Source organism: Aquila chrysaetos, chromosome 5 (assembly GCF_900496995.4).
Source record: "Aquila chrysaetos chrysaetos chromosome 5, bAquChr1.4, whole genome shotgun sequence".
NCBI lineage: Eukaryota > Metazoa > Chordata > Aves > Accipitriformes > Accipitridae > Aquila > Aquila chrysaetos.
The window spans coordinates 7,893,741-7,910,372 of NC_044008.1; the positions used below are offsets into that span (position 1 = coordinate 7,893,741).

At 49.7% G+C, this 16,632-nt stretch overlaps 1 protein-coding gene across 10 annotated transcripts in view; it reads right to left on the reverse strand.

Moving 5' to 3' along the window:
* FRMD4A (FERM domain containing 4A) overlaps positions 1 to 16,632 on the reverse strand; it is a 385,243-nt gene that overhangs the window by 125,226 nt on the left and 243,385 nt on the right. For all 10 annotated transcript variants that reach the window (XM_030013270.2, XM_030013272.2, XM_030013269.2 and 7 more), the window contains one exon: positions 12,054 to 12,119. In XM_030013270.2, coding sequence (XP_029869130.1) covers positions 12,054 to 12,119 — 66 coding nt within the window. The remainder of the gene's footprint in view (positions 1 to 12,053; positions 12,120 to 16,632) is intronic.

Genomic DNA, 16,632 nt, shown 5'->3' on the forward strand with positions numbered 1-16,632 from the left:
TCCCATGCAATGGCCTGGCTGCTATGCGGGGCTGATGCACCGATGCTGAGGTGGCCTCCTTCAACAAACAGCAGAGAGACTGGGGAAGCATCAGCAACGGCATTGCCCACATCCCTGTGTGGGTCAGAACAACTCTACGCATGAAATGCTTGTCCTGGCTTCAAAGTGAGGATGGGAAATGAAGTGGAAATGGCTTGGCTGGTTTATTTTATTTAAAAAGGGCAAAGGAAAATCTCTTTAATTCATTTCTTTTCCAGGAGACAAGTGTAACTTAGAGACATTATAAGATCCACTCTGACAAGCCAAAGTCTCTAACACTGTCTGGACTGCCAAACCAGGAGGGCAGCGATGAGCTGAGAGTTGCTGGCCTGTTCACGATCTCGTCAGGTCGCATCTAGTCACCGCTGCACCTCCTGCTCCAACCCCTCTTTGTTTCTCCATCCTCCACCGTAACCACAGGGTTACGCACCCAGCAATGCGCGAGCGGTACCTCTGCAGCTTGGCAGCCTTTTCATCGCAGTGGCCCAAAATGTGCTTGTGCCCGTGTGAGGATGAGGGGATGCCTGTACTGCTCACTCCCCATTATTCCAGGGGGTGAAGGGGACGGTGGCTCCCGAAAGCAGATGTGACCGCTACCCTGCTGTCTGCTTGCACAGGAGGGATTATTCTTCTTCTGCTAACAGGAATGCCGGAGACAGGCAGCGCAGAGGGGAGACTCCTCTCCAAAAATAGGGATGAATCACTAAACCAAAATCTATGCTATTAATCAATTTTCCCAAAGATAAAAACCTTCCAGAGTTGGCACATTTTGCTGGCTCTACCTCCAAGCATCTGGTTTGAGCTGCTACCAAGATAGCATCATCTTCAAAGTCGGGTCAAAGTCTGGAGCTTCCTCCCAAGGCGGGTTTAGATTTGTGCTTCTTCCTCCCCAAATATGGGCACTTTCCCAGCAAAGGTAATAACAGAAGACTTTTCATTCAAACGTAATGATGATGAACCATGTCTAAGTGCAGATAGTTAGGAAAGTAGAAGACATCCTATCTGTATTAACAGCCTCTCATCCAAAAGGACTGCTTGTTCGGGAGAGGTCGGGAGAGGAATTTAAGGGGAGAATGAGCATGTCTTGTTGCTCACGATGAGGTCATGCAGGTTTTTTTAAAGCATGACCCAATTATAAGCTGAGGGCCATCTCCTCTGTCCTGAAAATTAGAAAAGCTGATGGTTTTTCTGATGACATCCTGTATCGCAGCCGACACGAATGCCACAGGCAGCCTTTCTGTGCTCGCAGCGAATGCTGTGCCTGCCTCGCTCCTTCTCCGGGCACTGAACTCATGGGTGTGCTGCCGTCAGCAAGCTAGCGCATCCCTGGGGGACAAAGGGGAATTTGGGAAAATAAACCACTGAAGAGAGAGACAAATCCATTTTGACATCAGATCGCCCAAAGCTTCCTCATGAGTAGGCACTTCCCCGAAAAAAAGACAGAAAGGACCAACAAGCCACACACTGGAAATACGGCAAAGGCTGGGGGATGGAGATTTGCTCTATCACTTGGGGATGGCATTTTGCATCATTTCCAAAGAGACTGGACCTAAAAACTACACTCCTGTGCAAAGGCAGGGGGGAACGGATGGGGACTGTAGAGGGAGAGGGGGTGTGGGCAGGGTTGGAGAGCACCCAGGTCTCCCTCGAGAAGGGCAGTGAGGTCTCCTCGCATCACCGCGCTGCCCGTCCCCAACCTCCTGCCCCTTCTGCATGGTTGCAGATGTCTCCTTTCCCTCCCACACCACAGGCAGCGGAGCAAACCAGCCCCAGCAACCTTTGCTGGTAGCACCACGGTGGCAGACCCAGTCTTTTTTGCTTCGCTCAGTGCCACTGCCAGGTGTGATGCTGAAAACCACGTCTGCGCAAGCGTATGTGGGCTGTCCTAAACTAACCAGCCCGAATGCATTGTGGTGGGCAAACCATTCCAACCTGACACCACGCAGCCACGACCAGCTGCCGCTTTTGGTTACCTGCAGCAAGGTAAAGGAAAAGGAGACCATTTCCCAGTGAGATGGTAACAGTTTAAGACCCTCTTTGCTCATTATGTTCAATGCCCCTGAGCCCAGGAGCCTCACTCGTGGCCGAGGCTCTCACTGTGCCGTGCCGAAAGAAGAGCCTTTAGGCTGAAAGTTGAGAACTTTCATCTAAGCCGCATTCGCTTGTGGCTGAAAAGGAAAGGGAAAGGGAATAGAAAACAATTTTCTATAAGCTGAGCAATGTAGCTTAGACAATCAAGCCTGGCATCTCTCATTCACTATCAACCTAGTACTTGTACTGCACAGTCTGATGGCAGCAATAAGGGGAAATGCTCCATCGTGAAATGCTAGCTTGGATTGGAAATGCACGGTTTTTTACCTTGGCTTGAAAGCAAATCTGCTATGCTGCCTTGCTCATCATTTCTTCTGAGCTACACTCTTCTAGACTGTTCAATATCTCCTGAAATCATCTGGTATATACGTTATTATTTTTCAAAATTGCTCGCTCAGACCATGCTATAAAAAAATAATTTTCTATTTCCATTTCCATTGCCTTCCAGGAGGCAGCTTTTGTCCCGTGCCACAGCACTTTCTTACCCGAATTTACTATTTGGGTTTCTTGTCCAGCCAGGAGGACATAAAAGGAGGCATTGGAGCCAAAGCGGGACTGATCTGACCACATATAACCACCCACAGCATAAACACCTACTCAAGAGCTAATTGCAGAGAGTCCTTTTGCAGTCAAGGAGAGAGAGGGGCATGACTCATTTCAGACAATCCGTTTTAGGATGAGGTCAGCTGTGCCCTACAAGTGCCCTCCTCTCTCCACCGCCTGTAAAAGCATAGCTCAGGCACAGACACCCATGCTGTATGTGCCTTAAGTCGTATGAGACGAATCTCACCGCTGCCTGCCATGGACCAAATCAGGCAGGCGCTCAGGCAAGCCAGGGCCGGAGGCGAGCGATGGGATGTGGCACCAGCACAAGCGCTCGTCTACCACGAAGGAGAAGCAGCGGAGAGTAGAAGGAGCTCTATGCATTTCATCCCCATCATCCTGCTGCTTAACCTAATTTATTTCCACCTTTGCGCTTGGTGGTGCCCCGTGGCTGAGCCCTGCAGTCACCGTGGGGAGGGTGAAGCGAGGCTGGGGGACATTGGGGTGTCCGTGGCTGGAGCAGCATCTCATGGGGTACAATGATGTATTTCACAGCCACTGCTGGACGCTCGCAGGGTGGCCCAGGCATGAACAAAAGCTCCACTGAAGCCACAGAGCAGCTGAGCCGGGCAGAAACAATAGTGAATTTTTGAATTTCTCCCAAGTAATTGTGAGTGAGACGTTTTCTCTGTAACGGAGCCATTAGATGCTGGATGTGCCATTCCTGTACTGGTGTATGTGGTGGGAAGTCACCAGGACAATTTAAATTGCTGATGTTTTACAAAACTTTAGGAGTTAACTCATCGGAAAGGAAAGAGCTTTCTCCCTTCACCAGACATTTTACTGGGATTGTCACAAGCCCCCCACTAAGTTTGAAAAGCTCCATGTGTGCTCAAAATTAAGGGTATTTGACAAATTTTAGCAGAACAACTGAAAAAAAAAACCCCTGAATATCTTCACCTACATTTGGCCAGCTGTAAAGAATATCCAGCTCTCAGCATATGCGGCATGAATAAATATGTCTTCAGCTTATCTCTCTCCTGACAGCTTATGGATAGCTCCCCAGCCTGTATTAGTTTAAATGCAATTTATTCTGGAAGACTGATAATAGGGATATTGATTATGCAGGCCCTTGGAAATTACACCCTCATTTCGCTCCTCGGAGGAGCATGATTGCCATTCCCTGTTCATTTTCTTACGAGGCCATAAGCACTTTGCTGTGGGAGTCTGTTCCCTGAAGCTCCTAATGTGGCACCTGATAGACGTGCAGGGTTCGGTTACAGGGGTCTTAGGGCACGAAAGGATGAAACCTGCTCTCAGCTCTCTTCAGAGACCAGCAGGCAGCTCAGAACGAGGGGAACGCGCAGCATTACCGTGCCAGGGAAGCGTCATCCCCTCCAGTTAACCTCCACTTCTGCCATAAGCGAGGTCAGCCCTGCCCTGACTCATTCTCCGGGGTCACTTTGCTCCCAGCAGCTATTGCCCCCTGCCTCCACCTGTCCCATCTTCTGCTAATGCTCCTCCCATGCCGATGCTGAGCTGCAGGCGGCTGCGGAACAAATCTGGAGGGATTGAGCTATCCCTGCTGGGTTTCATTAATTTCCAGGTTTGCCTTTCCTACACACAGCTTTGCTTTCTCTAGAGCTGCTCGACCAGATTGACCTTCGCTGCACGGCAGATCCCCTTGGAGGCTCTCCAGGCTTCCTATCCATTTGGGCTCGCTGCTGATCCCTACCCTGGAGCTCTGCACCCTACCTGACCTCTTCAAATCCTGCTCCCGGTGAACCTCACCGACTAGCGTGACTTGCCAGCTTGCTCCCCACAGCCTGCCTTGCTGGCATCTGACCTTAGAGCAAGTTCTCCTCCGGCAGGTCCATCCCTCGAGTGCCGTCTGTAGCACAGGGGCCGTGTCCCTTCTCGCTCAGCATCACGGTCACCCACGGTGAGCTCAGGGGAGCCTGGAGCACCTAGCACGCCTGGGAGCTTCTGGGCTTGGACCAGCCTCTCGGGGCCAGCATTGGACTCGCTGGAGCCAAGCCAGGGTGCACAGCAGAGGGTCTTTCACCCCCTAGTTTCTGAGCCCTGCTCAGGATTTCCCTCTGAGATGCTCATTCCACCTCCTGCCCCAAATCCCTTCAGTTTTGCCCTCGTGATCGAGCCTTTTCACCTTCACCCCTCCTGAGATCCCTCTTGGCTCTTAAGCTGAATTGTTCACTCCCCACCTCTGCACATCAGATTTCTTTCTCTTCTGCCTCTGTGCTCTTCCATTTCCACTTCCCAGCAAACACTCTCCCCTCCAGGGTGGACTTTGATGGGCTTCTGGGTTCACTGGAGCCTAAGCTGGGAAATGAACCCCAGAGCTACAGCCCTCCAGCCTGACACCAGATGCTCTGTAGGCCACGGATGGCGGTGGTGGATGTTTTTTGAGGGAATTAGTGAGGCTCTGTAGAGCAGCTCAACACAGTCACGCCTTGCAGGCTGAAAGGCTGGGTTTGGGAGCAGACCTGGCTCTCCTGGTCTATTTTTCATTTATCCATTAATCCGGTCTAAGGCAACTTCTAGGTATTGCGCAACACCCTTGACTGCAGAAGGTGTGCTGACTGGGAAAGCCAACAATGCTCCCAGCACCACATTCCCCTCGGAGCAATGCTAAACATATTTTCCTAATGTTATTTCTTGGTAAACAGCCAACTTCTCAGCAGAAAAGCTCTTAACTCACAGCTCACTGTTTGCTCAGTGAGACCACAGACCTCAATCCCTGGTCCAGGCTCCTACCTCCCTTTGCGCAGAGCAGTCTCTCCTCCATCCCTCCACATCCCGTGGTGACCAAATCCAGCCATACATTTGCCACATTCGCAGTCACGCTTGCTGTATTTAAGATGATCAAAACTCTCAAACAGAGACCCAAGAGGCAGTGGTAGGGCAGGAGGAGACTTCTCTGCAGGAGGGAGATGGCTTCACACTGTTCATCTGCCAGGAGCCACAGGCTGTGGATGGCGAATTGCATGTTTTTTCCCGGTGATGTAAATCCCACCTCAGACAATTCTATAGCTCCCAAGTTGATGCAAAGCTGTGGATCTTAGTATTTTTAATGCCAAAGATGTTCAAAAATCTACTTTGCAATTTTCCAAATGCTTGCTGAGCTGGACTATAGTCTTACTCTTGCTATAGTAAATCAGGATTTGTTTTTGAAATCAGACTTATACCAGAGTCCTAGCATTGCAGTTAGTTAGGGAAAATAAAGCCTCATTTCCAGAAGGCACATCTGAGCACCCCTTCATCTCCAACCCATTTAAAATTATGATCCAAATCCAATTTTTGAACATTTTTCTCAGTGCAAGGGACTGGATCCTGCCAGATTCCTCGTAGAAAACTCCACTCGAGTTCAGCCTGGTCTCCAGTTATTTGTCTGCCCTACAGAAAACATGGTTGGTTGTTTGGGTTTTTTTTGAGAGGAGCAACACACCAACCCACAACCTACAAAGCCGCTCAGAGGACAGTTGTCAAGCCAATGCTGAGCTCTTGCATTAAGACGAAGGGACGCTTTCCAGCTGCTTTGTTGCAGGTATGGAGAGGTTGGGTGGGAAGTGGGGATGCAGGGAGCCTCCCGTGGATGCTCACCAAGGGCATCATTGCCAGCCCATCCCAAGTCTCCATGCCCTATAGGACATGCCCTATAAGCAACCCCAACAATATATTCACCGTGCTGCTCCTGCAAGGGTGTAAGGGAGGGCAGTGGACCCGGCAGAGCCGTACTCACCCTCTTGCCTGCTCCTGCCTCTTCGCTCCCAGCCCAGCTCTGCCTGCTGCTGCCTTCCACGGTGATGGTTAAAAGCACTTTTGGAGCAGAGCTTGCAAGCACTGCAGGGAACCGAGCTGCCTCTCCCACATGGTGAGGACGGCTACTGGCACCCAAACGTCTCCATTTACGGTCAGAGCCGTGCGGCTGCATTTCTGCATCAGCCCGGGAGCTGGTGCTTTTAAAGGGAACCCCAGCTTCGGCAGTGGAGCAGGGCTGGACCCCATTTTTCTGCAATTTTTGTGGCTTCCCAGGGGAGATTCAGCCCGTCCTGGGGCTTGTTTATCCCACTGAGGGTGGGGTATATTGCTGTGGTCCTCATGCAAAACCTCTATCCAAAATTAGACAGCTTCTCCCCAGTGGCAGGCAGGTGCCATCTTTAGTACCTCCTGAAGGGGAACCTTTGCTCACCGTGTGAGCCCACGTAACCACCCTGTTTATTGGCATGCAAAAGCGAGGCAGCAAGAAAATGCAGGTAAATCCCCATTGACTGCAATTTCCTGACCACGACCAATACTGAAAATATTGCAAAAGCTCTAATAGCATCTTGGGAGGAGCGGAACATTTTATTTCTTCCTCTAACCATTATTAGTGGAGTTATTGCTCTCAAAAGTTGCTCTATCTTCCCCATTACAGCATGCCTGAGCCTGGTCCCAGCGAGGCTGTGCCTGGAGGAGCGAGGGACACCAGTGAGCTCCGAACTGAGCATCTCCACCGGGATGGCCACGCTGGTGACAGCCGTTCATACGGACGTGAGTCACCAGCCCACGAGGTGTCTCGCCAGCCTGGTGTTGGCTCACAGCTACCAGCGTCTCCCAGTCTGGAGTGGTTCCTGGGGATGAGCTGCTGAAGCACGGCAGGCATGCTGGAGACAGGTCCTGGGCTTTCGAAGGACTCCTGACCCGCTCAAAGCAGAGTCGGTGCACAAGGCAAAAAGGTTGGAAAGGGATGTTCTGTGCGTGCCATTAATTTTGGCTGTCCGTAGACATGTATGGCTGTTCACGTGGTTTCAGATGCACTTGCACCGCAGCTGGGAGATAGAAATGCTGCAAGCTTACCCAGCTTACCCTGAGCTGTCTGGGTAGCAAGAGTTACTTAAGAAGTGATAACATGGGCACCCAGATGGGTTAACCACCCAAACACCTACAGATGGGCACGGTGCTGACCCCCATGTCTCTCCCTGGCTCTTCCAAATCAGGCTCAGTGCTCCTCGGGGAGAAGGTTAGAAACAAAAGGCCCAGTTATTTCTTACGATCAAATTTCAGAGCCCTCCAGACCCCACAGACAGCCCTGCTACGAGCCTCGGATGAGCTCTATTTCTGCAATAACTCTTCCAGAGAGAAAGAATTAGGAGGCTTAACACTTTCGGATGACAGTTGCCGGAGCCGCTGTCAGATAACAGGCACCGGCAGCCGGCACAGGAGCCGGGAGCGAGCCAGGCCGCTTGATTCAGCCAGCCCGCAAAAAAGCCGTGTTTATAAAAACCCACATGAAAAGGAACGAATTGCCAATTACGCATAAGTCTTTAAATAAAGCAACGCAAACCTTTCATGTGCAACAGACAAATGATACACGGTCACAGGGAAATAATATAACAGATAGGGAGGCTGAAAGCGGGGAATGTGAGCAAATCCATTTTCCAGAAGCAAGAAAAGGGACTCGCTCGCTGAAAAGGATTAGCTGGATAAAGCCAAACACTTTAAAAAACCCCCTATATTAGCAACTAAACATGCATCAAACAGAAACAGCAAAAAAACTAAATTGTAACAAGATCCAAGGAGCCACGCTCTGCTCCTGCTCAGAGAGAAAACGCTGTCAAAAAAATGTCCCATGTAAACTTGCCACACACACCAGATCATCAACAGGCATTTATCAAATGAAACACATACCAAATGCAACTCTTCTTCCTAATCCCAAGTCAAACAGGCTTTGAGTTTCAGACCCTCAGGAAGAGATTTCCATATGATCCTCCTCTGTCTCCATTTATGATTAGCCCTTCTACATTTCAGCATTTATCTGACAAAACACATTGGGGAGGGCTTTCTTTTATCTGCAAAGCCTGTGTTTCTGCTTTTCCTTAGCTCCTGCTGTACCACTCTGCAGCCGCTCAACTTGGGAGGAAAAGACTTTAGTCAAGACCCTTTGATTGACTAAGCCCAGGATCACTTTCCTGATGGTGGTAACGCCAAGCCCTTGCGTTACGTGCCAACACCGAAGCAAGCCAGCAGTCACAGAAGGGGTTATAAATGCTGCCTCTGAGCCAAAATCTTACTTTTGGGGCTCAGTAATGCAAATAAAACATATGTGCGTGGGGGGTCCCACTGGCAATAGCTGTGTGGCCAGTCTGAGGTGTCTTTGCAGTTTTGGGAGAGAATTTGTGGTGTCGAAACGTTTCAATCTGGCCTGGCGGAGCTGTCGCACAGAGCCAAGGCTGACTCTTGCGAGCGACCGCGGGAGCAGAGTTACCTCTTGCTGTCCTCCTGCAGCCTGAGGTATGGTCCTCGTTAACCATCAGTTGATGTGTTTCGAACGAGATATTCGTAACCCCCCGTGTCTGATCACAGCTAATTCGCAGACAAAAAAGGGAGTACATTTGCTTAATACGCTGCTTTTTGCAAACACCCTGATCGTTCCCAGATGCATCTGTTTCTGCCCAGCAGCACTCGAGGCAGCAGGAGAGGAAATAATTTCAGCTCCCCAGAGTCACTGGTCTAAGCAGTTTCAAGATGCTCCAGGTGCCCTCCTGCATCCATTTGAGGGAGCTGTACCCATCTCCCTCCTTCGATCAGACCCAGCTTCTTCTGCTGTTTTTTTCCACACCAAAATACAGCAGCAAGATCCCTGAACCCTCCTCTAAGCAGAGCACTTGATATCACACACGCAAGCGCTGTAAGGCTGCGTAAAGGCAGATCCAGGTTAGGATGTCATTCCGCTCTCACCCATGGCAGAGAAATCAGTTCTACTGATTCCCAGCGGTCTCTCCTAAACTTGCCATAGCAGTGTGAAATTAGCTATGGAAAAGCTTCCAGGAAAGGTTGAGGTTGGTGGGAAGGAAGAAATTTCACACAAGAATTTAAGAGCCGGGCTCCCGAGCAATTCAAGCCAATGCAGGTCTAGATGCTAAGGCCCAACACAGCTACGGAGGAACATCTTTCATGGCATAGACCAGCAAATCAGCCCTCCGTTTCAGCCCGTGGCAAGACACCCACAGAAAAATACAGCTTTGAAGTGACAGCCAGAAGCTCAGGGTTGGATGAACATTTTATTTACAGCTTCTTAGTCAGTTCAGCTACGAGATAAGGTAATAATAAAAATAACAGGGCTCAGAACTTACAAAGCAACTTTTATCTGAAATCTCACCACCAGTTACAAACAATACGGGTCAGTTGGTGAGACTTCACCTAGCAAAAAGCATGTTGCTCCTGGGGTGACCCTAGTCGTTTGAGGACCCGCCGGGGCAAAGCGCTACTCATCTGGGTAGCATCAGCCCGCTCCTGCCCCGAGCGGAGCAGCCCCAGGAGCACCCCAAAGCTGGTGGCTTTGCCCATGCTTTACAGGCAGGCAAACCAAAGCGTTGTGCCCACGTCTGCAAAGAGTATCAATACTGGCGACATACTCGAATCCAAACATCCTCTTCCTCTGTCGTCTTCTCCACCCAAAAGTGATTTATTTACAATCGCCCTGAGTAGAGGCTACCTCGCAGCATTGAAAAGCCACATTTAACCATCTGAGCATTTGAGATGCCTCAAGGGACAATCCTGTACACATAGGGGCATGGTGGTACTCAGAGATCTAGGTCAACCTGCACGCAACAGAGGTTACTGCTTTTTCTGGGCATGAATTTTTCATAATCACCCCTCCTGGCTTTCCCCATTCGTATGTTACTTGAAAACAGCAAAACAATTTATTGTACGAATAAAATTCAACCATGGGTCACTTGCAAACTAGTTAGTGTGATTTACGGAGCAATTCGCTTCCTATATTGATTATGAGAAATTCCCATTGAAGGTATGATCAAACACTTAAAAAAGATAATATTACGTGATATTGTTTCCGCTCACTCAGAAGTGGACACAGAGCTTCCTAAACCAGCCTCCTCAACTGTCATCTTCACTGTGGGTTTTTTGTGTTACTGATAAAAACCCCAAATAAGCAGGTTGGCCAGGGCAGCTCATATAGATTTCCCGCAGTATATTTTAAACTGTGATTATTAATATTGTCAGCAGTGCTTTAGCAGAGCTGTTCTCCAATAGCCTATTCATTTTTAATTGAACTAAGAAAAATTTGAAAAGGCATTTGTATGAAATAGGAAGCCACGTGCTGCGTCCTTGTGATGAAGGTGGCTGAACTTCCCCCAGCCAGCTGCTAAGCATCAGAGAGCCCTTGCAGCCTGGTGCAGGGATGCTCTTTGTGCAGAGACCATTGGTATGGTATTTCGTTTTAATTAGTCATCCTGATTTAGCTCTTCTCATTCCAGCCCTGGCCTGGCTTGTTCATGGTTATCCAGGCACTCTCTGAGTGTCACGGGTTGCTGAGGGATTTCACCTCCTCTGTGACAATGTGCTTGAAAAAACGTTATCCATTAACATTTTATTAATGGTATTTTTAAGCAACTTTTAAGAAAGCGAGACTGAATGTGCTTCTGGCGATTCAAGTCACCTTCAGCAATCCCCATTCGGGTTTGCCAGTGCTGGATAGGATCCAGCCCCCCTCCCAGCTTATCAGCTGCAGCCGGGGGATTTGGGCTCTATGGGAAGTTTCATTTCCTGCTTCTTGGGCTGCCTGTGGCTGGCCATCAACGTTTGTAAAAGGAAAGACATTCTTCTAATTCTTGTTATTAACCCGTTGGTGATCTCTGAGACATGAGCCAAAATTGTCAGAAAAGCGCAGGATGCTACAGCTTCCATCAGCCCATCGTTACACAGCCAGCACCGGACTCATTTTTCCTAATTGTCCGTTTTTTTTTTTTTAAATAAAAAACAAGGCAGATGGAGCACAGACTTATTGTAATGCATATTTGTGTTTGACACATGATTTACAACCTCTGTAATGTCTCAAGCAACGCCTGCCTGTGGGACCACCACCGCAGCCTCTTCTGCTGCCGGCTGCGGTCCCGGTGCAGGTGGGTGCATGGGGCACAGCCGCCGCCGGCACGGACCCCGGCATCGTACCCCAGCAATTGAGGATGGCAAGTAAAGAAGATTTAAAAAAAGGTGCTGGAGGTATTTTAAGCAGATGCAATACATTTCTCAAAGCTAAGCAACACCTCAAAAAATAGCTAAGTGATACAGTAACAGTGTCAAAAATGACCAGAGCTGCTTGGTGCTTTTCTATCTCCCTGGCAGTGACTGGGACAGTTTTGGCACAGATTAAAGCAAAATACATCCTGAATTAGTCCTTCCCACAGATATGTCTTTGCAGATCCTTCCCACCCAGCACTAATGCAGCTTCCCTGAGCTCTGCAGGCGACCGCAACGTGAAGTTGCTGAGAAAACCAGCTGAAAACCCTTTTCTCTCCCCACCCCGGGTGAAAATCCGCAGCCGTAGCAAACTATCGCATGGCAAAACGTGCAGTTCCTACCTGGACGAGGAGCTCCAGCTTCCTGTCGTCAAGGAGGTGCACTTGGCATCTGCGGCCCTCCGTCATCTGCAAGAAAGAAGAGGCACGTGTGTCAGGGTGCTCGGCTTTCCAGCTCGGCACGCGGCTGCTGGCTGCCCCAGCGCAAGCTGGAGGCTTTCATTCCCTGTGGTGTTTCGCTTTGTGTTTCTTTTTTTTTTTTTTTTTTAATTAATCCCCCTTCTTTTGGCACCAGGGGAAAGAAAAGGCTGGAAGGAGAAAAAGAAAAGCCACCCCGGTAGCTGTCATGGAGCAGCGTGTGGCGTCTGCTTGGACGCAGCTGCTGGGAAGAGGTCGTTCCAGTGTGAAAAATGGGGCCGGGGAGATGGTTCACAGCAGCGGGGCCCCGATGTTTCATACCGCAGCCTCTGGCTTCGCAGCTGGCTTGGCCGGCAGAGGAGACATCCAGACAAGTTTCCCCCAAACCCCTCAACAGCAGTGATTCAACCATCCCGGAGGTAGCGCAGAGCAAGCAAGGCTCCTCCCTGGGCTGCGCTGACGGTGCTCCCTGGGGTTACACCAGCTGCTCGTTTGGGCCTGAATCCCAAAATGGGCTTGTCCTACTTGGAGTGTCCTGTTTAAGATATACCAGAAGAGCCACTTGTGATATTACTATACTGCGCCAGAGGTGCTTCCATACCAATATAGTTTATTACGACTTAACAAATAACATCAATAAAACTTTTAGGTATAGAAGACTTATATAAGACTTCCAAGGTCCTGTAGATTGGGATGCCAAGAAATAAATGAGCTGTGGCCTGAGGAAACTCCTCGACAGTCAGTCAAGCCCTCTCCTGGCTCTCCTCTTGCAGAGAGCACCGTAAGCGAGGAGCAACTTCGCTTTGCAGAGTTACGGATCCCGACTCAGCCCTGCAAAGCCCTTCGGCACGCACAGGCACAGCCACAATCCTGCTATCTCCTAATGGGATATGGACTGCCTAAGCCTCTTTGGCTCTTGGAAATCCCTTCCTCAGCGCGACTTAGGCAGCACACAGGCAGCCCCCCCGGTGTGGGCTCACCCCACGGCACTCATGCATGCCCGGACCCACAGAAGCACGGACCCAGCTCAGCCCCGCAGTGTGGCTCAGGCCCCCAGCGACCCACCACCCTCCAGCCAAGGCACCTTCCTGAGAACTGCGTGGATCTCCAGCTCAGCTTAATGATATTTCTTGCCATGGCAAGTCCTAAAGCATCACCAGAAGGGAGCAGAGGGTCCACGGGAGCCTGGCAGGGGGGGTACGGGCTGTCGGGGATGCAGCTGCCGCAGCACCCAAGGCATTCCTGCCCTCATCCATCCCCTTTCCCCACTGGTGACAGCTCGGCTGAGCCCCTGATGCAAAGCTGCCTCGCAGAGAGCAGGGAGATGTGGGCTTGGGGGTTAACTGGGGACAGCTCGGCTTTCTGCTTTAGCTCCGCGGGTTAAAAATCACCCGCTCATGTGGCTTGATGGGGCCAGACGTGCTGGAATCCAGGAGGCGGTGGTGGAGGGCAGCTGGCAATGCCCCACCATCAACTTCACCTGCTTGAGAGCCCCGGAGGTGCGTGGCCATTGCCATGGGGTCTGCAACCTTGGCTGTCTCCAGCAGCATCTCCCTCACCCTGCCGATTGCCGGCTCTCAGCACGGGAGCCCGCTGGGCTCTCCTGGGTGCTCCTGTCCTCCTTCTTGCCAGCTCTGTCCCACATCCATCTCCCTCTTTCCTGCGGCCAGGACAGACCGAGTCTTACCCTGACCCCGGCCTCTTCCACATAGCAAAAATTCAGATATGCCAACAACTCTATTGAGCCTCGAGCTGGCCATGCAAGATATGGAGTTTATTATGAGACAACTTCAGTCAAAATGAGCTTTTCCCTTCAACTCATCCCAAAATCACAATCCTTGCATGCACAATCCTATGTGATCCAAGCAGACTTTACTCTCGCTGTTACTCACACCAGAATGCCTCTGGAATATTGTGTGCACTAAAGACCATGGCTTTCCTTCTCGTTTTCCTTGAGCACAAGTGGAGCCCTGGCATTGCAGCCAAAGGAAAGCCTTGTAAAACAAGGCTTCTCATAAATGTCAGCCAGTTACCGCCATGGCAATAAATTGTATTCTTAGGAGAGTTTCCTCCAGTAAGTAATGTTATGCAAAATATGACTTCTCATAAGGTATATTACTTGGTGAGTGAGATTTTTCTCTATGAAGTCCGTGTTAAACAGCTTTCAGCTCAGTTGTAAAGCTACACCAGAGGCTCGCAGAAGGGCTTTGCAATGGTTTGCCCTGCTTGGAATAAGAGTGGTGTGGGTCATGTTCACATGAGCAGCAAGCTTTCTCTGCTGGGCTTCCCCAGCAGATAAAACTCCGAGTGGCTGAGCTCTGCTTCGGCATCTCTCTCGTCCTCTTCCCGTCACATATCTGCTGCATCCCCAAGGTGATGAGTATGCACTGATATTCCAGTTTTAATACGAGTTTACCCACAGCAAGAGATAAAGCAGTGAGTTTATCGCGGCGGTAACATGCGATAGCAGGGATGGAAACACAGTCCAGCTCTCGCATGTTACGCTCCATTGGTTATACCAAAGTTGAAAAGAAGGTGAAAGGGGGAAGAGGTAAAATTTTCTGAGATGCTTGACTTTGTGCTTTAGTGTTTCAGCAAAGTGCTTGCTTTCTGTGTGGAGCTTCCTTATCTCTCCGTGCTTTTCCAACCCAGATTTTCGTATCCCCTTGGTGCTCTTGCCGCTTAAAGAAATCCCAAATGCAAACAGCTGCTAACATGAAGTATCTGAATAAAGTGAAGCTCTGAAATGGAGCACACGATGGTTGACTAATTGCAAGGTATTTCATGAACATCACTTGCAGAAAAGGGGGAGGGAAGAGGAGTGAAGGGAAGGAAAGCACACTGCTTTCACATCACCTTGTCCCCAGCAGTTCTGTCCATCAGCAAAGTGGCTGTCAAAGAACACGATCATTTTTATAGTTTGGTCACTTGGTTTTGTCTTGGCTGATACCTTGAAGCTCAGAAGGACCACAATGTATGTGGCTTGAGATCTGCTACAGTATTTCCTTCTGTAGACAGAATGCCCAGCCATGGGGCTTTTCGATTCCCTTAGAAACAAATGATGCTTTCCAAGAGGAAAGAAAAGAAAAGAGGTAGAAGACAGACTTCCTGCTAGATATAAGCTAAAATATGATGGTCCTACCCTCCCTCCTTTCTGTTTTATTATTCCACCAGGTGTCTAAAGCCTACACTATGTGCTTTTTTGCATCATCAGATCAATACAAACTCTGTTAATTTGTCAGAGCAAGAAATGGGAACATTTCAAAGCACAGCAGGAAGGAACTGATTTAGCACAGTCTGTCTGCGTAAAAGATGCTGCTTCTGACGCTTTGCAAATTGGCTGATCTGCGCTATCTGCTGCACTGTGATGGATGGGGCTGTGGCCAGCTCTGGGGGGACAAGTCAGGGAACTCCTTCTGTTTCTCTGTGTAACTGGAGAAGGAAAATCAACACCAAAGCTGTATAGATGGGACCACGGGAGCAGGAGGTCACTAAGCATGAGCTGAGCAGCACCAGAGTTTGGATGGAGGACGACTACAACAAGTAAATCAAGGTTCTCCACTCCCAAGGCTCTTACCCAGAGAAGGATGTGGGGAACTGAGAGCTAAGAGGCACAATGGCACAGCTTTCCCTTCACCACGGAAAAGCAAAATCCCAGCAAAGAGACAAGAAGCAATGGCTGAGCAGGGCTGCTGATAGAAGACAAGCACATCCCATACCAACACAGCCTCTCAGTTTCCTTCTGGAGGGCAAGAGTCCTCTACCCTAACTCCAGAAAGTAAGAAGTCAAGTCTAGTTTAACCTAACAGTCGAGATGCCCTTGATGCTCAAAGCAGAGAGAACTTTCGGACATTTCCAGTTTGGTGAGACAACTCCCAGGTGAGCTCCATGGTTGTGCCTGCTGCTTGCTCAGCCGCTTGCACATGGTTTGTCCCATACCTGGAGCCGGGCTCTAGTGCTCAGCCCAGGAGAGACTTCCAAGGGCCAAGGGTCCTGTATCCACATCAACCCCCCAAATTTCCGATGCTTCTCAAGAGGTGCGAAGAGGTGGGACGGTGTTACACACTCCCAAGTGCTAACAGTTCATCCACACGGCAGGGAGCTGCACACACCAGGTGTGAATATTGCCCACATGCATTTCATGGGCCAGACTTATCACAAACTCAGATAGAAATTATGTGCCAAAATACAGAACAGATTTTTTTTTTCCAAAACAGCTCAGTGTGTCACATTTTTCTGAAAATCTGCCACTTCTTTTACTGCCTGCACATGCGTCATGACCCCCAAGCACTTGAAGAGCTGAACATGAGTGCCTTTAAAAAGCTCTGTCATTTATGTACATGAGTGTGTAAAGACTAGGGATAATATATCTCCAATACACAAACACAGATGGTGCTTGTAAGGCACATGAAGATCTGAAGGAACGTGTTTTTGTGGATGAGGCGCTGGATTAGTGTGCAGGAGAGCTGATCATACACAAGGCACGCGTGCTTTCTCTGCTCCT